Here is a 20,151-nt window from a genome sequence, read left to right on the forward strand (position 1 = left end):
ATCACTCTTCATTAAACAATCTCCATAACACATTCCACATGTGCCAAACAGAAGCAGCAAGTAGAGATAAGAATTGTTTTCTCTTCTCTCTCTGAGCTTTCTCACTGCTGTCCCCAGGAAAAATCCTGGGAGAGAGAATTATGTCTCTCTCTGTTGAGAGTATGTGAATACCACAATAGCCTTGTTCTGAGAGTCTCTTCAAGCTCCCTTAATGGAGAATTGCATGGAGGTTTAATGTCATGGTAAGGATTGAGTCTCTCTGCAAGATGTTAGTAATGCTATTTAGAGAAGACAACACTTGATATTTTCTACCTAGACAAAGTTCTCAGTGGGCTGTTTCCTTTCTGCTGTGCTACAGAGTGAGTTTCTAGCTTGCAGGAGATTTTTCCATGGTAAATGCAGTGGTAGGGGAGTATTTGCTGCAGTGCTCCTGAGAGAATTGCTGGCCAGCACAAGCTCCATGGGTGCCTCATCTGAGTGATAAATTGTGTGAGGCCTTTCATACAGCACTTTACAATTAATTACAAATTAATTACAATTAATTTACTTTAAAATAAAATGCTTTTCTGTATTTTATTCATTAACCCTTGGTTTCACCTGAGTAACGGAATCTTTTACTACTTGTAGCTGAAGATAACATCTCTGGTACCTTGGAAAGTCAGGAAACTTAAACAGGACTTCTTATCTGAATGGTTTGTGACTTTCCTTCTTTAGTCCAATAACAACCAATAAAGAATTCAAATGAAATCTCACTGCCTGTGAAAGAAATGCCAGTCATGTAGTATTGCAGCTTGCAGTACCCTGGAGGCAGACAAATCCTTGTTTCTGTCTTGTACATCCTTGTATCTTGCCTGCTTTTAAAAAGAGAAATAACCCATTAAAATGCCTGATCCAGGGCATCATGTACATTGCATTATATTTGCTTTTCTTTACTCAAGAATTATGCAACATTCCTCTTATTTTTTCCACATACTCCGCACAAATTATTTTTACCTGTTGTGCATGTTGAGAAACAGATGGTCCAGGTAGTAAATAACTGGCTTCCCAGGAGCTATGAAATTGAATTCTCCCAGGTAGCTCCTCCAGGAACACTCTATTTGCTGGTATATGTCAGTGAGCCTTCATGTTAATGATGCTTATATATCAGTGTTTATTTCCATCAGTTGATTATCAGTTGGTTCAGCCTAAAAGTAAAACTGTTTTTAATTATTTATTTTCATGCTTTTTGAGGGCCAAAGGGGTTATATTGTAAGTATTTCTGGGAAAAAATGGTCAAACCCTGAAAACCCATTGAAGAACACTGTTGCAAGATGGAAGTTCTTGGGTTTTTTTTTTTTTTTTTCCCTTTTAGACAAGAAAAATACTATATTTTTGTTGATCCTGCTGTTGAACTAAAGAAAAAAAAAAAAGCCTGGATTGGTGTGCACTGTGCATTATGGTGAGTTGTCCTAAGGCAGTAGTATAAGATGGAATAAGAAAAAAAAATTCAGAAGTTGAAAAATTTAGTGCTGCTGGGAAGAGATAATACTGCCTCAGAAACAGAGAAATTACGTGATGCTGAAAGCCTGGTTCAATATATTTCATTTCATTTGTAGTTCAGCTGCCAAACTTCTCAGTGGTGCAACTTGACCTTACAGATTCTTCAAACAGCAGAAAGATTCCAAATCATTACTCTGCTGATAAACCATTCCTTCTCTCAAAGAGCTGCGGCACCTAGAAGGCTGATTTATTAAAAAGCTGTTTCCTAGTAGATCTTCTTTCTGACATAATTACTTTAGAAATTTGTTTTGAGAGACTCTTTCTGGTATAAATTTTTTAGGAGATTGGGTTGAACAAAAAAAGAGTGTTTTGGACACTGTGTAATACCTTCTGTGACACTTCTGAAATAATCAAGGTCGTGCATTGCATGAAACCACCCGTGGCTGGCATTTCTTGTGCCCCTTGGAAACCAAAAGAGTTCCAGCTCACTGGGTGATGCAAGATCCTCAGTGCTGCTGTAACAGCTTCAGGGATGACTTTCTATTGCACCTGACTCGGGACTCACAATGAACTGGCAATTATGGCACAGTTATTCTTACATCACCATGACAATTTTCAGGGTCCCCCATAGGCCAGTCAAAGAAGCAGCAGCTTTTAGGCCATAATCCTGTCAGGAAAATGTCACCAGGTTCCACTGCTGGCCTAAATATTCCTGTTGAGAAATTTCTTTCTGTTTTTCAGAAAAATCTGTGTCTTCATTTTCACTTTGGTGTGATTCCCAGTGCTTCAAATTGTTTGAGCTCGGGCAAGAATTTGTCTGAGTCTTTAGACAGGGTCCAGCTCTTTCCCATTCTGCAGAGCCAAGCCTAGAGAACAACGTTTACCTTTCTGCACTAAAATTTTCCATAGTAATGATGACAGTAATAATGAGCTTCATTGCTTAGAAATAGACCTGCCTGCTTTTCTTTTTAGTTCTTCTTACTTCAGTGCCTTCTTCAAACAATGGTGTGAATAGTGCTCATGTACCTGAGCTGAAGAACATAAATACATCCTTAAACTCTCTGAAATATGTTTCATATTTATATCAGTATTGGGAAACTCAGTTAAAAGATAGATTGAAAAAAATGTGGGATCATTCTTTTTCAATTAGAAAGAAGAAAACTCCAACTTCTCTTTCAAAATTTGAAATAGTGTGCCTACCTTTTCATATATGTGTAACATACACACACATATACATATGGTAAAGTCCCACAGGACACTGAGGCTGTATAAACAGTATTATTGAACTGATGTGATTGCCACTGACCAGACATTATTTCATGCAGCCCATGCACCTCATGCAGTGTGATAATGAATATTTAAGTGATGTATTTCAACAAATATAATTAGTACATGGTGTCTCAGGAAATACTATCTTGTAGAGCAGTGAGTTTGAACCTTTTTGCAGGTGACCCTCAGTTGAAAGAGGTTGTTATAGGACTGTAATCCCTTAGGTTTGACTCCTGCTGAAGGGTCCAGTTTTGCTTTTGCTTCTATGACTGTGCACACTGGATATTGTAGACAAGAAATGGGGTATTTCTACTTTGGTGGTTTTTTGGTTGGTTTGGGTTTTTGTGTTTGTTTTTGTTTTTTTGGGGTTTTTTTGTCAGAGCAACATTTAATTTTGTACTGTAATATTGTGCTGAGGCCATGGCTGCAATGCACTGGCAGACACTGATAAGTGACTTACTGTTTCATATCACACATTTACTGAATTTTCAGTTTGAAGTGTACAGTCTGGGATGACAGCCAGTCATTCAACCTATTCTTGCCTCAAAGAGTGTAAAAAAACCAGGCAGACAAAAGAAGGAACACCTGGCAAATGTCTTGGGTTTCAAACAACAAGAGAGAGAGGTAATGGTATCCATGGTTAGGAGTGAGATAACTTTCTTCTTTACACCATGTGTTGAAAACATTTTCAAAACATTGAGATGCCATTTAGGAAGGGCCTAGCACAAAACAATGTAGAGAATGAAGCAAACAAACAGGAGAACTGAAGCAGAGACAGCACAAAGCCCAGCCTGTGAATGCTGGGCAGCAGCCCTGGTGCCACCCTGCCAAGCTCCCTGGGGCTGGGCACAGCCGCCCCTGTGCCGCTGCCACACTCCGGCTCTCCCTGACTCAGAGTCATGGGAGCTGCCTTGCAAGATGGATCTGGCTTGGAAGGTGGCTCTGTGAAACAGCCCTTACTCACTGTGATGGGATGATGTGGTTTCCTTGGGAAAACAAATGGCAGAGGGATTTGAATAAAGAGGCTGCAGACAAGGTTTCTAATGCTGGCTGACAAGGGTTGTCTGTGGGTTTTTTAATTATTTTCTTTCAATTCATTAGCTTCAGTTTTGGGGTTTTTTTTTGTTCAGTATTTGCATTGTTTAAAGCATAAGAAAATAGTTGTGTCATTGTTCATTTCAGAAAAATAATACATGTTTGGGTTTTCCCTTTTAGTTCTTTTGTGAAAAGGAATGATGAGGAGGTGTAATGTCTCTTTAGCATTTAATAATGTCTCAGAAGGTAATTCAGCACAACTGAGATACAATCTCCATTACTTTTTGAGGCAGTATTGACAAAGAACTGGATGGCTTCCCCAACTGCTTTAGGGAAGCAATTGTTTTGCTTAGATTAAGGATGCTGCTTTTCCTGCTTTGTATTTCATCTCTGTGATGGGAGATCAACTTGTTCTCCTCAGATCACTGTGTTGCTTGGGTTTAGTGCATGAGTTGAGTGTACCAAAGCCTGGGAAGAGCTGTGAAAAACTATTTGACCATGTTAAAGCAGATCTGAATTTGAGGTACCTGTAATTCTGGGACATCCAGGGGCTCTATATATATATATATACTTTTTTTTTTTTTAGTATTTTTGTTCTGATTAAACAAACTAAGTCAATTGGGTAGCTTATGATTGCCTCAAAGCTACACAGATCAGACTTTGTATTCTCAGATTACTTAATTACAACACAATTTACCCTCACTCAACTTCTAATTTGAAATGAGTGCTGCTGATATTCTTGACTCCGGGAGAATCTCTTGAAGAATGACATGTTGATTATGTGGACACCAGGCCGTGATTTTTTTGAAAATGCTCATACAATCAATGTGTACTAAAATTGATTGGAATTAGATATGTTGTCTGTTTGTGAATTTAAATGAGAAACTTAAAAATATTTAAAAGCCTAAGTGTGGAGAGTACCAGTATTCCAGATTTCAAGGTCTTTGACTTTCCCTATGGTTTTAAAAGATTTTTCCTTAAATTCTAAATGTTTGAGCTTGTATAGTGTATCCTGGTGAAATGACTAATTCAGCTACTAAATGAGAAAAGGCATCATTTCCTCAGTATTGTCCCCCAGACCAATACTGGCTACTGCTATACCAAAAATAAAATCCATTTCCTGATGTAAAAAGCCAGATGTACTCCATCAAGACACTCATTGTGTTTAAGCTTCCAAATCAAAGGCCATTTCCAGGGGCCAGAGCGTGTCATGTCATGGGATCCATGGGGCCAATCCCTCTGGATCCTTTATTATGGGACAAGTGATTTCCTGCTCTGGACTTCAGAGCTCAGCAGATTTGCAGGTACTGCTGGTGAAGTTTTAATTTAGGCAAAGATGCTCTCAGAGAAGTGCTCAGATGTTCAGATGTGAATCCGATTTTATATCCCTGGCAAGCTGAACAGTGTTGGGCTCCTGTTTTTGATTCATTTGAACAGGTTTATGAAGAAGAAGCACATTAAGCTTTTATCTCTCTCATATATACACAAGTGTGTGCATGTCCCTAGTTAGTACTTTTTATATATATAAGCTTTTATACATTTTAATAGAAGCTATATAATATTTATATGATGTTAATATTGGTATTTGTTTATTTTTCTATATTAAATGCTACATTTGTCTTGCACCAGATTTCACCGTTTTTGCAGCTGCAATGTGTGTTCTGTTTCCTCTGCACAGCTCATTTTGCAAAGTATCTTACATTTACTGTGTGGGAGCTGAATCTTGAGGCAGATTAAATAATCTGTGGTAATTTGATTTCAGCTCTTTTTTAGTCTTACAGAAATGCTGTTCATTCTCATTGATGTGCACTTGGCTCACTTTTAAGAGCAGCCCCGTGTATTGTGGTGACGGGATTCAGAGTCTGTATTTAACTGGTGCTACTGTGGCTCTCAGAGCAAAACTGGTTTGTTTATGTGGGTATGACTTTTTTGTACTTATCCTTGAGAAGGAAAAGCTGCATCTAAAGTAAGTTGAGAAAAAATGATGCACATGAGTCTTTTGAAGTAACTATTAACACAAGGGCACAGTTTTGTATTTCATCACTCATAAATATTCACTTATTGAAATCCAAGCATGCTTTGTTTAAAGTCAGAACACAGACTAGGAGAGTAATTCCACTTAAGCTTCTGTGCGTGTGGATATTGTCCAAACACATTTTCTTCCTGCTGTGTCTTGCTCTTCATGCTGTTGTGGAATGGCACAGGACCTAGTACAGATTACAGATTTGATGTTCTTGGAGGTCCAAATGGGGGTTTTAAACATCAAACTTCATTGGCTAAACAGTGTTCTTTTATTCTTAGATAAGACATAGCCAAGGATAGTGAGGAGAGCTGCACATATGATGGCCTTAAAATTTAGGATGTGTTCATAAAAGGTGCCTTTGTATTTCAAGCAGCTGACATTCCCACAGGGGGCACGTTCTGGCAACAGATATTCAAAAAAGATAAAGAAACTGCTGTGTAGATTTAAGGCAACATGGGGAGGATGCAGAATTTATTATAATTGATTTCCTAAAGTTTCTTGTCAGAGGAGAAGTTATACTTGCCTTGTGTAAGCCCCAGTACACCTGGCTCTGTTCCTCAGCAGCCTGTGCTTGCCCAGCCCTCAGAATGCTGAACATGAACAGCCTCTGTCCAAACCTGCTGCACTCTGCTCCCTGCCTGTGTTGCTGTTGGGAAGAGGCTTTTTCCCTGCCTCTCCCTGCCCTGCAGAGCAGTGCCAGCAGAGAGCTGCCCCTGGGCTCTTGTAGAACCCTGGGTCAGGTTGGAAAATGTTCTGAGATCCTCGAGTCTGACCCCAGCCCAGCCCCGGCAGGCCACCCCAGCCATGTCCCTAAGTGCTGCTGCAGCTCAGGGTCCATGCTGGGGAAATATCCTCCTGCTGCTTTGGGGACGCAGTGTCATTTTGTGTCTATTTTGGTTTTTATAAATATTGGCCTTCCTTAACTTTTACAGTAATTACTCAGTTTAGCAGCTTTTCTAGACTTCTTTGTTTCATGTGACAAAGATCAGTCTTGCTGCAAATGATGTTTTGTGATGTTTTCTTTTTATTATTTGATTCATTAAGTACAATGAAGTACTTTGCTTCAGTCTCTAAAAACAAACATGCATCATTAGAATTATCATTTCTCTAGTATTACTGATTAATGTTCACTAGAAACAACTTGATACAATGTCTAAAGCATACAGTTCATTATAGTGTTTGTTTTCTTCATTCTCTTTTGCTGTTTTGCGGTTTTTATTAGACATAAATTAATGTAATGGGTAGAATTGCACATGAACTTATTTACCAGTCTACATTTATGTTTAGAATAGTGAAAATGTTAGAATGACACCTGCTTATCACATTTTCTTTTCATGTGCTGTTATTTTAATCCATTTGCCTTCATGATTAGAAAAAATATTTTTCACTATCAATGCAAACATATCAGTACTCAAAGAATGAGAAAAGTTTATATCCTTCTTTATCCCTAAAAAATATCGTCTGTCATTTTTCAATGAAAGAGTCTGAAAGAGTTACATAATTTCCAGATCTTGCTGTGTGTTTGTGGCCTTAGTAAATAGAAAAATACAGGCCAAATCCTGATCACATGGAATAACATGAAAGATACCATCTCTGCCTTGCTGCTCTCCTTTCATATTTGGAGTTTAATCTTCTTGTGCTGGCACAAATCCTGTTCATTTGAAGCTGATTGGTAAAATACAGTGAATGAAAGAAGATTGATTTCTCTGATTAAGTTTTATAGGGACCTAAAGACCATATTCTCAAAGGCTATTTTTAATCCATCAAAGCTCATCTGCTCAAAGATGAGCAGATAGAAACAGAGGGGGTGAATTTTCTCCTGGTAGATGTAGGGAATGGTCCAGCTAGGCTGCTGTCCTGGCTGCTCCACTGAGGAGACTTTCTCCAGGGAGAATCCATGAAGAAGTATTTTAAAATTTAAATAGAGTCCTTGTCAACATGCCAGCCGTGCAGGCTGGAAGCACTGTTTTGTGTTGCTCTCCAATAATCACTGCTCTGATTTGCCCACCCTTTGATGCCCACAGCTCCAAGAGGCACAGTCTCTTTTCCCAGGCAGTGACCCCTTGAAAATGCCGAGGAGAGCGGTGCCACCACACACATTTGTGATTTGTTTCTCTTTTCTGTTGTAGGCCCTTCAAATCATCACAGCCAATCAACGCTGAGGCCACCTCTCCCTCCTCCTCACAACCATTCCCTGTCCCATCACCATTCCTCTGCCAACTCCCTCAACAGGAACTCGCTCACCAACCGCCGCAACCAGATCCACGCGCCCACGCCGGCGCCCAACGACCTGGCCACCACCCCCGAGTCCGTGCAGCTCCAGGACAGCTGGGTGCTCAACAGCAACGTCCCCCTCGAGACCAGGTGGGTGCTTGGGGCATTCACTTTCTCTGAACATGGTCCTTTCACCCAGGGCTTTTCTCCTGGGAAGCTGAAAAGGCAGCTAGAGAAGCCTCAGAGAAAAGGAGAACAATTCTTAGCTCATTTGCTTTTCTTGTGTTGTTATGTGGAATGTGTTTGGGGATTGTTTATCCAAGGTGATTGTTTCATTGGGTTCTGGTGTGAGTTGTTTTGACTCATGGTCAAATTAGGGCCAAGCTGTGTCAGGACTCTGGAAAGAGTCACAAGTTTTCATTATTATCTTTTTAGCATTGTATCTTTTCTGTATTCTTTAGTATAGGATAGTATTCTACATAGTATAGTAGTATAGTATAGTATTCTGTATTCTTTAGTATAGTATTCTTTAATATAATATAGTAATATATAATATAATAAATATAATATAATAAAGTAATAAATTAGCCTCCTGACCACATGGAGCCAGATGCATCGTTCCTCCCTGCCACGAGGCTCGCCGTGCATTGACAGCAGGTGGTGGGGATGGACACCTGGAGGATGCCACTGGTGGTCCTCCCAAGCACACAGAGACCACCCTTGGTTTGCTGGGAGTTGTTTTTGGTGTTCTCTGTGTCAGGGTGGTTTTTCTGACACAGCATGGGGAGTGAGTGGCATTAGAAGACCCAGCAGTCCCAGTCTGCTTTGCACTGGAAGGTGCACAGTGAATATCGCTGCTCACATCCCATTTTAAAGCCTTTTATTGACTTGGACCTTCCTTGCATACACAACTCTTGCTATTAATACAGCATATTTATATCACAGGCTCAGGGACAACTTAGAATTCATATTGGCTGTGCTGCTGAAAAATTATACGTTTTGCCGTTCCTGAAGCAACAAACAGAGGCTCACTTGACATTATGCATTTTGGGAGACTTTGAGAAACAATCCGAGATTCATGACTGACAGTACTATAATTTTAATTTATACCTCATCCAGCATGCAAGTTCATTTTAATCTCTTCTGTACATGTTAACAGCTTGATGCCTGTGGGGCAAACAGCAGCATATAAATGAAAAGGTGCAGCACTTAGGCCTGACAGAGAAATAAATAAATAAATGCCTGACATGCTGCTGGTCTAAATATTCTGGTTTGTTGTCATTTGGGGTATGGAATGTCAAACATATTTAACTTGCACTTTAAATAGCAGAGTTGGCAGAGCTGATCTCTCAGAATTTAAAATTAGCTATTGTGGTGCTGAATCAAGTGCTTGGAAGAGCAGGGTGGTGTTGCTTGCCCAGAGAGTGACAAACACAGGAGCAGGTGGAGGAGCTGGGCTGCTGGGAGCGCTGGCTCCTGCCTGGGTTTCAGCTGCTTGGTTGCCACAGCCTCTGGGATGTTGTGTTTGGTTTGCAGCCTCCCAGGGTTTTCAAGGGGCTCTGCTGGGTCACAGCCTGAGGAGCCACATCTTAGGGGTGTTACACCCCCAGCCCAGCCCCTCCAACACTTGATTCAAGACTGTCCCTCTGGTGTGGAGCTCCGGGAGGAGCTGGCGTGGCTGGGCTGGAGCTGACAACACTGAGGCTGGTGTTACTCAGGGGTTGATCAGTGGTGGGTTGCAGCTCCATGGGGAGGAAAGGAGCCTGCAAGGGGCAGGGAGTCTGTGCCAGTCTGTGCTGGGCTGGGCTGTGCACAGGGGGCTGCCCTCACTTTGTCCTGCTCTGCTGGAATGGAAACATGGCTGCCATGAAGAAGTGGAAAGCAAATTCAGGTTATCTGAAGTCAAGATGGCCAAAAAAGGAAAGGAGGAGATTCTTGCTTACTGAAGGTTTGGAGCTAACTTTGGCCAAATTAAAAAAAAAAAATCCCAAAAACCCTTGACTCTGAACTGCTGCTTCTGTGAGAACCTCTGCTATTTTATAGAACTTAGATTGGACATCCTGAATTTGTTATTTATTGCTAGGAATTACGAGATAGAAGTGTTGGTCCTGTTCAGCCAGACTGGTTCTTGCAGTGTGGTTTATTGCCCAGTGTTAGTACCTACTTTTAATTCTGGTGTAGAGTGGCCATGTGCTGTTCCTGGTCTGCCTCTTCCTGTCTGGAATTGTTCTTGGGTACAACAATACCTGAAATGTGTCATTTCTGAAGGCTCAAGACTGTCCCAATTTACCAATCACTTTACCTGGAAGGGAGTATCCTTGGGATATTCACAAAAGGACTCTCTGCCATCATCCTGGCATCCCTGAGCCACAGCAGTGGGCATTTGTCTGGCTGGGTTTTTTTACTGTCTGATTTTGTACCTATTCCCAGCCAGAGGTGACTGTGAATGCTTTTACTGACTTTGGTTCTTCTCTCTTTTCTCTTATCCTGCAACCTCTGGCAGTATGTGTGTACATGACAAAGGTTACTTTGTGAATACTGTTATTTTTGGAGCTTGCAGGATGCCCGACAGTTAATTGGAGCTTTTTGGAAGACAGGTTTGTCACAGGCAAGCATTAAGCTATTAGAAAATGTCCTGGCAGAATTGCTGTCTTCCAAAACTATTCCAGAGCTGCTTCAGGATCGATTTTAGTTCTTCTCTGAAATTACACACCTGACAGGGCTTGATGACAAGTTTCATCACAAGAATATTAACTCAAAAATGACTGAAACTGATGCTTGTGAAATCATTGAGACTTTCAGAATTAGCCTGTAATTCTTCCCCCTTAAAACTGGTGTTTCATCTACGTTGATACCAATACCCACAAAAAAAATAAGGTATATTTTTGGTAACTTTTTACTTCAGCCTTTTACTTTAAAGCTTTAGCTTGTTGCAGAACATTGACCCCTCTCACTCTGCCTCTTCACAGCACACGACTCTAATTTTTTTATCTTGTTATCTGTTTATTAATCTCAGTAGAGGAGCACTCAGGAGGCCAAGCCAGCACTGACAGCACCTGCTTTATCAAGAGAGGGTTTCATAACTCTCAGTTTTCATCTTTCAGTTACCTTCAGTAGATTCTGCTCTCTACTGAAAATGATGTGCAAGTGGTCACGTTACTGATTATGAAACAAAAGGCGGCACCTGAGCTGTCTGAAGGGAATGCTTTGTGTCAGCACGACAAAACCCAGATCACAATTTAGATTCCAGATGTCTCTTTATCTAACAGTACCAAGTGCTGAAATCATTGAATAATACAACACGCATCTGCACGTTGCTTTTTTTTTCTGGTAAGAATATTTTAACTTTCCCTTTGTTCCTTTGTTGTCCTAGGCAGTTTGGGCTAAATTCAGACTGTTTGGAGACATCGCATTTTCCAAATATATCCTTTCTCTATCTCTTGTTTCAGTATTGATTGAAGGTTATTAATCACAATTGCTTTATTTTCATAAAGTGAAAATTGTGATGTAAAGGAAGCTTTTACTGCTTGCACATATTTTAATGTGGCCTGTTCAGGCAACTGTGCCCAAATTTTTGTGGGTCCTTTGTGGTGCTGTATTTGTTACATAATTACATTTATCTGTATTGCAGCAGCTCATTGCTTCTAGTGGAGTACTGAGTTTGCAACATGCCTGTGCAGAGTTCCTGATTGTACTTATTTAGAGTTGTAGAATGGTTTGGGTTGGAAAGAGCTTAAGGATCATCATGGGCAAGGCCACCTTCCACTAGTTGAGGTTGCTCAAAGCCCTGGCTAACCTCCCCTGGGACATTTCCAGTGATGTGTGCTTGATTTTAGGGTGGTGTTCCTGGTTCAGGTAAACAAACAGGGGCTGTGCCTTCCCTTTCCTGATTTATGGCTGCATCAGGCTCCCAGCCTGGCTACATGATCACTCTGTTTTCTTTGAAATAAGGGTCTGTAATGGAAGGGTTGAAATATCTCTAAGTAAGGACACAGTAATGCATGGCTGTAGCATTTTTATGGTGCTATTTTTATGGTTCATTTCTGCAGTATTTAGCTGCTTTACCTTTAGGCTCGGAGCTGCTGTTTAATGCTCTTTAACTTTTATTGTCCTCTTGCAGTGTGTTTCAAAGCATCTCCTCCTCCTCCTAACAAAGTGCTGGTTTCTACCTTCTCCAGTTGAGAGGTGTTCCTTTATTGCTGCTTTAATCATTGCTTTCCAGGGGGATGTGTGATGAAAATACTGCCTTTGAACACCCCAGGGTGGGTCTCATTCCTGACAGCCAGAGGGGCAGAGCTCTGCTTAAAGCTGGGAATGCTTTGAGGGCACAGGGAGAAAGGCATGGCTTGGCAGGGAGGTTCCTGTGGCTCCTCACACAGCAGGAATCCTCTGGGATGAGAACCCCACATGGGCACTGGGATGACTGGTGAGGGAGGAGAGCAGAGGAGCTTCCATGGATTCATGTTTCACTGAGATTGTCTGATTTATTAATGCCTCTTTCAGTCCTTTATATTGATGTATCACTAATAATACTTAATTCAGGAGGAAAAAAAAAAGGGTAGAATTAAATAGAAATTACTCTTATTCTTCAGTTCTCATAATTAGTCTCGTAATTTGAAATATTTTCAGTCCAAATCTTTCAGTTGCAAAGATAATTTTCTATCTATGTCTATAATTTCTTTGTGCTTGCTCAGGAGGATGTGATGCTAGGCTTTAAGGAAGGCTGTAACTTCCTAATGTTTCTTCTGTGTTTCAGGGGAAAGGATGGTGGCCACCCTTCTGGTGATTATGAAATGGGTTTCTTTAGATCTTGTGGGCTGTAGTATAAGACCAATGGTCCAAATATGAGGTTCATGCCAAGTTCAGTTTAAAGATTGAGAAATCTAAAAATTTAACCTGAAAAGAATTGCTATGAACTTTTAAAAGAACTCTTCAAAATATTTGCCTTTTCCTGGGGTTCAAGCTGCATTTGTTACTTTGCCAGTCTGATTCTAGCACAGTCACTCAGGTGAGCCTGAGGACAGCAGTGAGAGCATAAAGGATGGAGCAGCAATGTGAGCTGATCCCAGTGTGCACCATGCAGTGCTTGAACTCAAAATCATGGGGTAGCACAGCTGGGAAACATCTGCACCCAGTGCTCCAGCTCATTGCAGTGCAGGAATGGACACGGTGCACTGGGCCTGGGCACAGCCTATGGTAGTCAGGGCAAAAAGGCCAAGAACAGGGCACTGAGGAGAGAGATTTAACAGTGGGGGAAAGCAATATTAACTTTTTAAAGAAAGAAATTAAATATCTGAAATGTCATTAGTACCAAGTTCTCTTTTTTTACCATCTTGGGGTGTCAAGATCAGCTGCAGAACTTTGAACTGAATATGTAAACTCGAAGTTTCTGAATGTGTTGAAGTTCCAAGCTACAACTGCTCTCTGCAATTGTCTGCCTATTTTCAATGATGTCTTAATATTTTGATATCTTTGTACATGATGCAAAATGTTCTGGAACAGAACAGTGAAACAAAATTTCCTTTCCTTTTGTTAATGCGATTTCCTAGGATATATTGTGCATAACAAACAACTACTTGGAGCAGTGCAGCGAGTCCTCCCTCTAATTTTGCTTTGTCTTTTGTGACTTTCTCTTACCATTTACTTGCAGCTACAGGTTCATATGCTAGAGCAGGTTCTTCCTCTGAGACTGAAGGCTGAGGCAAGAACTGACTCCTTCATTGTCTTGTTCCTGCAGGGGAAGGTTGCAGAAAGGCTGTGGGGACTTTCCAAATAATTGCAATCTGCATAGATGGATTCTGGGCCTGTCTAAAAATCAAAAGCACTTTAAAGAGTCAAGGAAAGCACAGTCAAAAGAATCCCCAAGGACTCTAAACACATTTGAGCCATGTACTTGGAGGATTCCAAAAGCACTGTAAAAAGGTCGTTTTTAGCAGGCTCCTGGAGTATCATTTTCATAACAAATACAGGCATGAGTAGGAGGGAGAAAAGGGGGAAGGGAACACTACAAAAGCAGGATACATAATGATGATTCAGAAAATCGATCTGGATGTACTCCCACTCACGTACACATAAGCTCAGAGAAGTTTTTACTGATTGCAGATAATTGCATGTTTTCATGATCTTGTCATTTGCATTTTTAACTTCTGGGTTGTGCAGAGTGAACACGCAATGTGAGTGACTGCACAGGAAGAGACAGGCATGTTTAGGGTTTTTATGAAGAAAAGTCTAGAATTATGTGATTTTAGTTCCTCTTTATTTAAGCTTATGTGTTGACTGATAAATTTCTCTGAGTTTTATTCTTCTGTTCTATGACTTACAGAATTGAAGTAGCCCTGTTAGTACTTTTTCTTTTTTTCTTGTAAGCTCTCCACTATCTCTTCATTCAACTACTCACTTAACATGTATGCTTTTTAAAATAGAAGTGTTTTGAAATTATGTTCATTAATTGATGTAGAAAGTTAAAACTGCATGGACCCATTGAAATGCAAAACACTGTTATCATAATCCTCACCACTGCAATAACAAATGGAGGCATTATTGCACTTCACTTGGCACTATGCAACAACTACTCAGAACCTATGGCAAAAAAAGACAAAAGGTTTTCTGATGAAGAAGAGAAACTTCCTGTAGCTGAGTTGATTCAGAGCTCCTAAATGTTCCTGGATCTGCTGACTGATCCTTCTATAATTTCATGTACATACACATGCAAAGACCCTGATTTTTTGTGTTTGTGTCTGTAGCTGTGCCTGTTAGTCTTTGCTAGGCATTAACCAGCAGTTTGATTGCTCTGTTCCTGGGGAATAAACAGTAGTGCAAGAAGGAGATGCATAAATTTAAAGGGCAAAGCTGGCTATTGAATGAGTAACTCCCACAAAAGCTGAGTAGGATTCAGGCAGACAGGCTGAATGGGTGGGCCCACACCTCTTGCAGAGTACCTGGAATCTTTTTAGACCACAGAGCCACCAGTCAGGAGGGTGATGGGTGCCCCTGGAGCTGCTGAGCTGCCATGTGCATGTTCCCCTTCTGGATTTTATGCCTTTCCAAGTTGATGTTCTCCATCTCAAACTCTTGAGCTGCTCGTGATCCCCAGTTCAGCAGTCTATATATTCTGTATAGATATATCTCTCTATATTTTCCACCTCACCTTTCTCCAGCCTCTCTCACAGCTCAGCAGCCTCCGAGCACCTGGCACAGGGCAGGGCTGTGGGGACAATCCAGAGCCAGGGGCACGTGGTGAGAGCCCCCAGAGAACGCTCCAGGGGTCAGCTCACAGTGGGAAGAGAAGTTTATAAAAGTGGATCCAAGAGGATCTCAGCTTGCAGATGAAGAGCAGGTGTCCTGTGCAGAGGTGCCCACGCAGAGCCATCGCTGCTGCTGTCTCACTGTGCAGGTGTTCTGCCTCTGTGCCTTTGTGAGCAATGCCTGCTTGCTTTTGTTTCACAAAATGACAGGTCAAGGTGCCCAAAGGCTGGCACCTGCCTTTCTGTGCACCACCCTGCCCAGCTGTCAGGCAGTGTTCAATTACTGTGCTTCGCATGTCCAGCTGTGCCTTTGGTGGAGGGTGGCAGTGGTGACAGGCCAGCCAGGCTCTCAGCAGCCTCTGTGACACTGCTCTGCTCTCTGCAGTCTTTAGAGCCATTTGCCTGGGGATGTGGAGAGCCCAGCCTGAAGGAATCAGCAAGGGTTTTAAGGAGCTGGAGCTGCTCTGGGTGCTGGGGGCTGCTGCAGGGATCCGGAGGATGCAGTGACACTGAGCTGTTCATCCTGAATTACTCTTCAGTGTAGTAACTTCCTTTTTTTCCTATTGCTCTTCCTTAGTTCTATATCAGTATCTGCAGCAGGCTGAAAATCACTGAAATAGTGTCATAAGGACTGTCCTCTGTTTCCACAGGCATTTATTTGGGTGTGGGGTGCACAACACACAGGTGTGAAAATGGCCATTGGGTTTATACAGATGTGTATTTAAACAGCTTTCCACTGGAAAAACTGCTTTACTGAGTTTAGCCTGTGGATTTGACATGATTGAGACAGCTTTTGTAACTGTACAATTTAAACACAAATAGATAACACTTGTTAGGCTTTATTGATGGCTTTAGAGTTCTAGGGTAGAAACTTCTGTGCAGTTTTACCACATCAGCCCTCAGCTGTGGAAATGTGGCTGATGGTCCCGTGTTTTCTGCAAAAACCTGAGAGAATATACAAATAAATCTCATTTGGGGAAAGACTGAGACACAGGTAACCAAAGCTTGCATTTGTCTACCCCTCAGAGTTCATTTTTTCATAACAGGCATAAGAACAGCTCATGGTTTGCTTCAGGCTTGGTTTCTTTTTGTTTGGAAGTCAGAAATGTTCCATAAAACTTTGCTGTCTGAATTTGGCAGCCACTTTGAGGCTTCCACTGACATAAAATGACTCATGGCTACTTTTCTGGAAGACTTTGAAAAGTGCAGAAGGTTGTTTTTTTTTTAATCACAATGAAAGCCAGTATATTATGTTCTATATCCCATTGTTTTCTGCTCAGAATAAATGTCCAATAAAATGATAGACAGATGTGATTTTACCACAGCTTGAAGATATTTTTAAGTCCTAGAACAACTAAATTGAGCTGTTAGTCTTCTCTTGACTTGTAGTTTTTCTATTTATTAATTACTATTAAAAACCCTGTAAAATATGAAAAAGACAATTTAAGCATTACAATTCTCTGTATGCCTTTTTATTCTTTTTTCCTACAGAATAAGTTTAGGACAGTATGAGGAGGGGAAAAAAAAGCAATTTATGTTAGAAAATGTCTTTTTCTTCCTTTCTATTACAGTTTTTCATCGCAAAACCAATTTTTTTTTCCTCCGCTCATTCTTGCAGTGTGCTGCCATGACAATCTGTCCAGAAAGGAGGGGGAAGAAGCTGATTGTTCTCTCAAAGAATATGGAAGTTAATACAGTCCCTGTCAGACCACTGTTCCCTGAACACCACAGGTCCTTTTGACCTGTGGGAAAGCACATGCTAGGGAGGGCTCTGAATTAATGAAGAAGGCAAAACAGAGCTTTTGCCATTTGCCATGAGTGCACAGGGCAGTGCTCAAATGTCCCCTGGCAAGCTCAGCTTTCCCAGATGTCACCTTTGGGGTGACCCCACAGCAGCAGTGCTGGAAACAGAGGGGGAGATCCCTGAATCCTGGAGAATCCTGAATCCTGGAGAATCCTGAATCCTGCAGCCAGAGCCTGGGAGAGGAGAGCAGAGCACAGACTGAGTTGCAGGGTTAATTTCTGCTTCTGTGGGCAGCACCCAAGCTCCTTCCACAGCTTCTCAAGGTCACTGAAATAACAGAATCACTGTAGGCTGGCAAGCATATTTTGTGAATTTTTCAGTGTGGAGTTGTCTTAGTGATCCACAGAAATTAGGGAGACTGGGCTGAGAGCAAATTTATCCCCGTGTTTTCAAAATAGAAAATTAGTCCCAGTCTAATTCCAATTGCTAATGCTGAATTGTGAGGTAGAAAATGTGTTTTTCATAATTTGTTTGATAGGTGAACAGGTAAGACAGAGAATACAATTTTTTAATTCTTATATGAAGTGTATTTGAAATTAAGTGAACTGGTACAAATCAGATCATTTCTTTTCATAAGCAGACATTGTAAAATGCTCCCAGCCTTGCCACTGTGAGGCTGTAATTAATGTTGATAAATGCTCATGTTCTCTCTGTGCAGCTTCAGCCCACAGACAATTGGTTGTACCAGAGCATGTCAAATCTCACATAAAAATATGGCTATAGATCATTGGGTTTAGGGATAGAGTTGAGACAAGTCAATTTATTTCCATTATTAGCTGAATCTAGTTTTAAAACTCTGGAGGTCCAACTGTTTTTTCCATTATGTTCCCAGTCTTTCTGGTGTGCTTTGCTGTGGTTTAAGGTTCATCTGCTAACCTGGCCCCCAGCTTTGGAATGCACTGCCAGTTTTCCAAAGTGCCTTGGGGACATTTAACACACCTTAGTTAAACATCTTTTTTAACTTTTGAAGGCAGAACTTGTGCACTTTCAGGTGGTTTGATGTCTGATAGCTGCCACTTTGTCAGGTGTCCTCATAATTGGGACAATGAACATTCAGCTTTCAAAATGCCTGGGTAGGACAAAATGTGACAAAATTCAGGGTTTATCCAATGACATTCTTTCTTTTTTGCTTTGAGAATGACATCTTCTCCTTTTCAGTTGGCTTTTTTTGCTTCTACCAAGTCCTGATTAGTTTTAACAATAACATAGAGATCCTGTTTGCATGGATAAGTGTTTTCGTTTTCTTTATATACTTTATGTATCTCAAAGTGGATCACAGTGGAGCTGCTTTTTTGTTCTACTTTTTTTGTCTTCTCACATGCAACAGGATGTGATTGACATGTTCTATTAAAGCATATCTGGATATTCATTAATTCAATTTTAATGGGAGCAGAGTTTCATTATATATCTGAGTTTACTTTAACAATGCTTTATATTAAAATTTCTGTTGGTGCTGTAGCTGCCTTCTCAGCTAAAGAGGACATAAAATTCCTGGGTTTAAAGGCATTTCAGATAAAGACAGTTCCAAGGACTGTAATTTCGAGTTTGGTTCTGAAAGATCTGCTGTGGGGCAGGGAAAGGGTAAGAACTGTCTGTTATGGACCCTTCTGTCCAAAGCTAAGAGGGTCATTCCTGACCTGAGGATTCAGAGGAGAAGGGGCTGAGGCAGAGGAAGAATTATCCTGGATGAGAGAGGAGCTTTCCTGCCTGCCTTGGTCTCACTGGGTCTCTCTTCCTTCTGGCTCCCCCCTGCTCCTCGTGCTCGGTGTCGTTTCAGTCCCTGGATCCAACCATGGAAGTGGTCTTGTGCTCCCCACCCTGGAGAGCAGCTAGAAAGGACCAAACCTGCTTCTGTTGACCACTTAATCAGGTTCTACCCAGACAGAAGGAGCAGAAGAGTCAATAGAAATGGTGTGGCACAACCAGCCCCGCTACATCATTTTCCCATCAGTTACTTGAATTGTACTGTTGCAAAGTAAAGATGAAAATGAAGGATTCAAGACATCAGACTTCCATTATTTCTTGCTTTCTTTCAGCTGAAAGGTGTTTTTCATAATTTAAAAGGCTGGTAATTTTAAGGGGAAGTCTTTTACCCTTTGCCTTTATTGCTTTTTTCCGTAGATCACCCATGACGTGCACAAAAGGATTCTAACCTCTAACGTCCCGCACTGATAAAGAAAAAAGAAGGGTGGCTTTATTTGTTAAAAAACCCAATATTTCTATGAAGTAGCTAGTTAGAATTAACCTGTTTGAGTTTGACTGCATATCTGAAGTCTTCAAAGCACAAAGAAAGAGTTGTGACAGTGGATAGATACTGCCACTGTTTTTGTGTATTTTCCACAACAAACTAGATTTTGGTCACTGTTGAAAGGGATGTACAAGGCCACTTGAAGTTTAAAAATCAATAGCAAAGGCAATGTCAAAGTGATTTTTCATGTTCATTAATAGATTTTATAATAGATTTATTAAAAAAACCCACAAAAACATATTTTCAGAGGTTTTCTTCAAATGGAAATGTTTAATCAGAAATCTGGGGAGCCTAGCCACCCTTCCTTTTACTGTCTTTTACCTGTATGCAAGTTCTGTGCAATCTCTTATGCCCTGGGGTTTATTTCAAAACAAATATTTAAAAAAAAAATGCCTTTAAAATCACTTCTGGTATTCTGTAGAATAGGTATAAACCAATCTATGCTTGACAGTAGGCACATTCATGATGGTGGGCTGGAAAGCATACTTGGGAAACACATTTCAGCCTCCAACTTCCAAATTGTTGTTGTCAGTGAGTGACATGGATTTTAAAGCTCTAACAGGTGGTTTCAGAGTGACATACTGGATTGTATCTGAATAAAAATGCTCAACATATTTTACATTGGAAGTTAGACCCGGGTTATTTTAGGCTGTGATTTTGATTTTGGAGATTACTGAGTGTCTTCATTCTGTTTGATTCCAAGAAGCACTTGTTTTTCAGAGCTGTGAAGGGAGAGGGTATGGAGCAAGTCTTCAGAGCTCTCTGTCTTAAACCAAGTGACTTTCTGTAAGACCACAGCCTTTATTGTGTGCTTCTCTTTTTATTGATTACTGGG

The 20,151-nt window shown here is 40.9% G+C and overlaps 1 protein-coding gene across 1 annotated transcript in view; it reads left to right on the top strand.

Moving 5' to 3' along the window:
• Window positions 1–20,151, top strand: part of TENM2 (teneurin transmembrane protein 2) — a 619,525-nt gene that overhangs the window by 434,076 nt on the left and 165,298 nt on the right. The window contains exon 7 of the mRNA XM_066560474.1: window positions 7,936–8,170. Coding sequence (XP_066416571.1) covers window positions 7,936–8,170 — 235 coding nt within the window. The remainder of the gene's footprint in view (window positions 1–7,935; window positions 8,171–20,151) is intronic.

This window comes from Molothrus aeneus, chromosome 15, assembly GCF_037042795.1.
Source record: "Molothrus aeneus isolate 106 chromosome 15, BPBGC_Maene_1.0, whole genome shotgun sequence".
Classification (NCBI taxonomy): Eukaryota; Metazoa; Chordata; class Aves; order Passeriformes; family Icteridae; genus Molothrus; species Molothrus aeneus.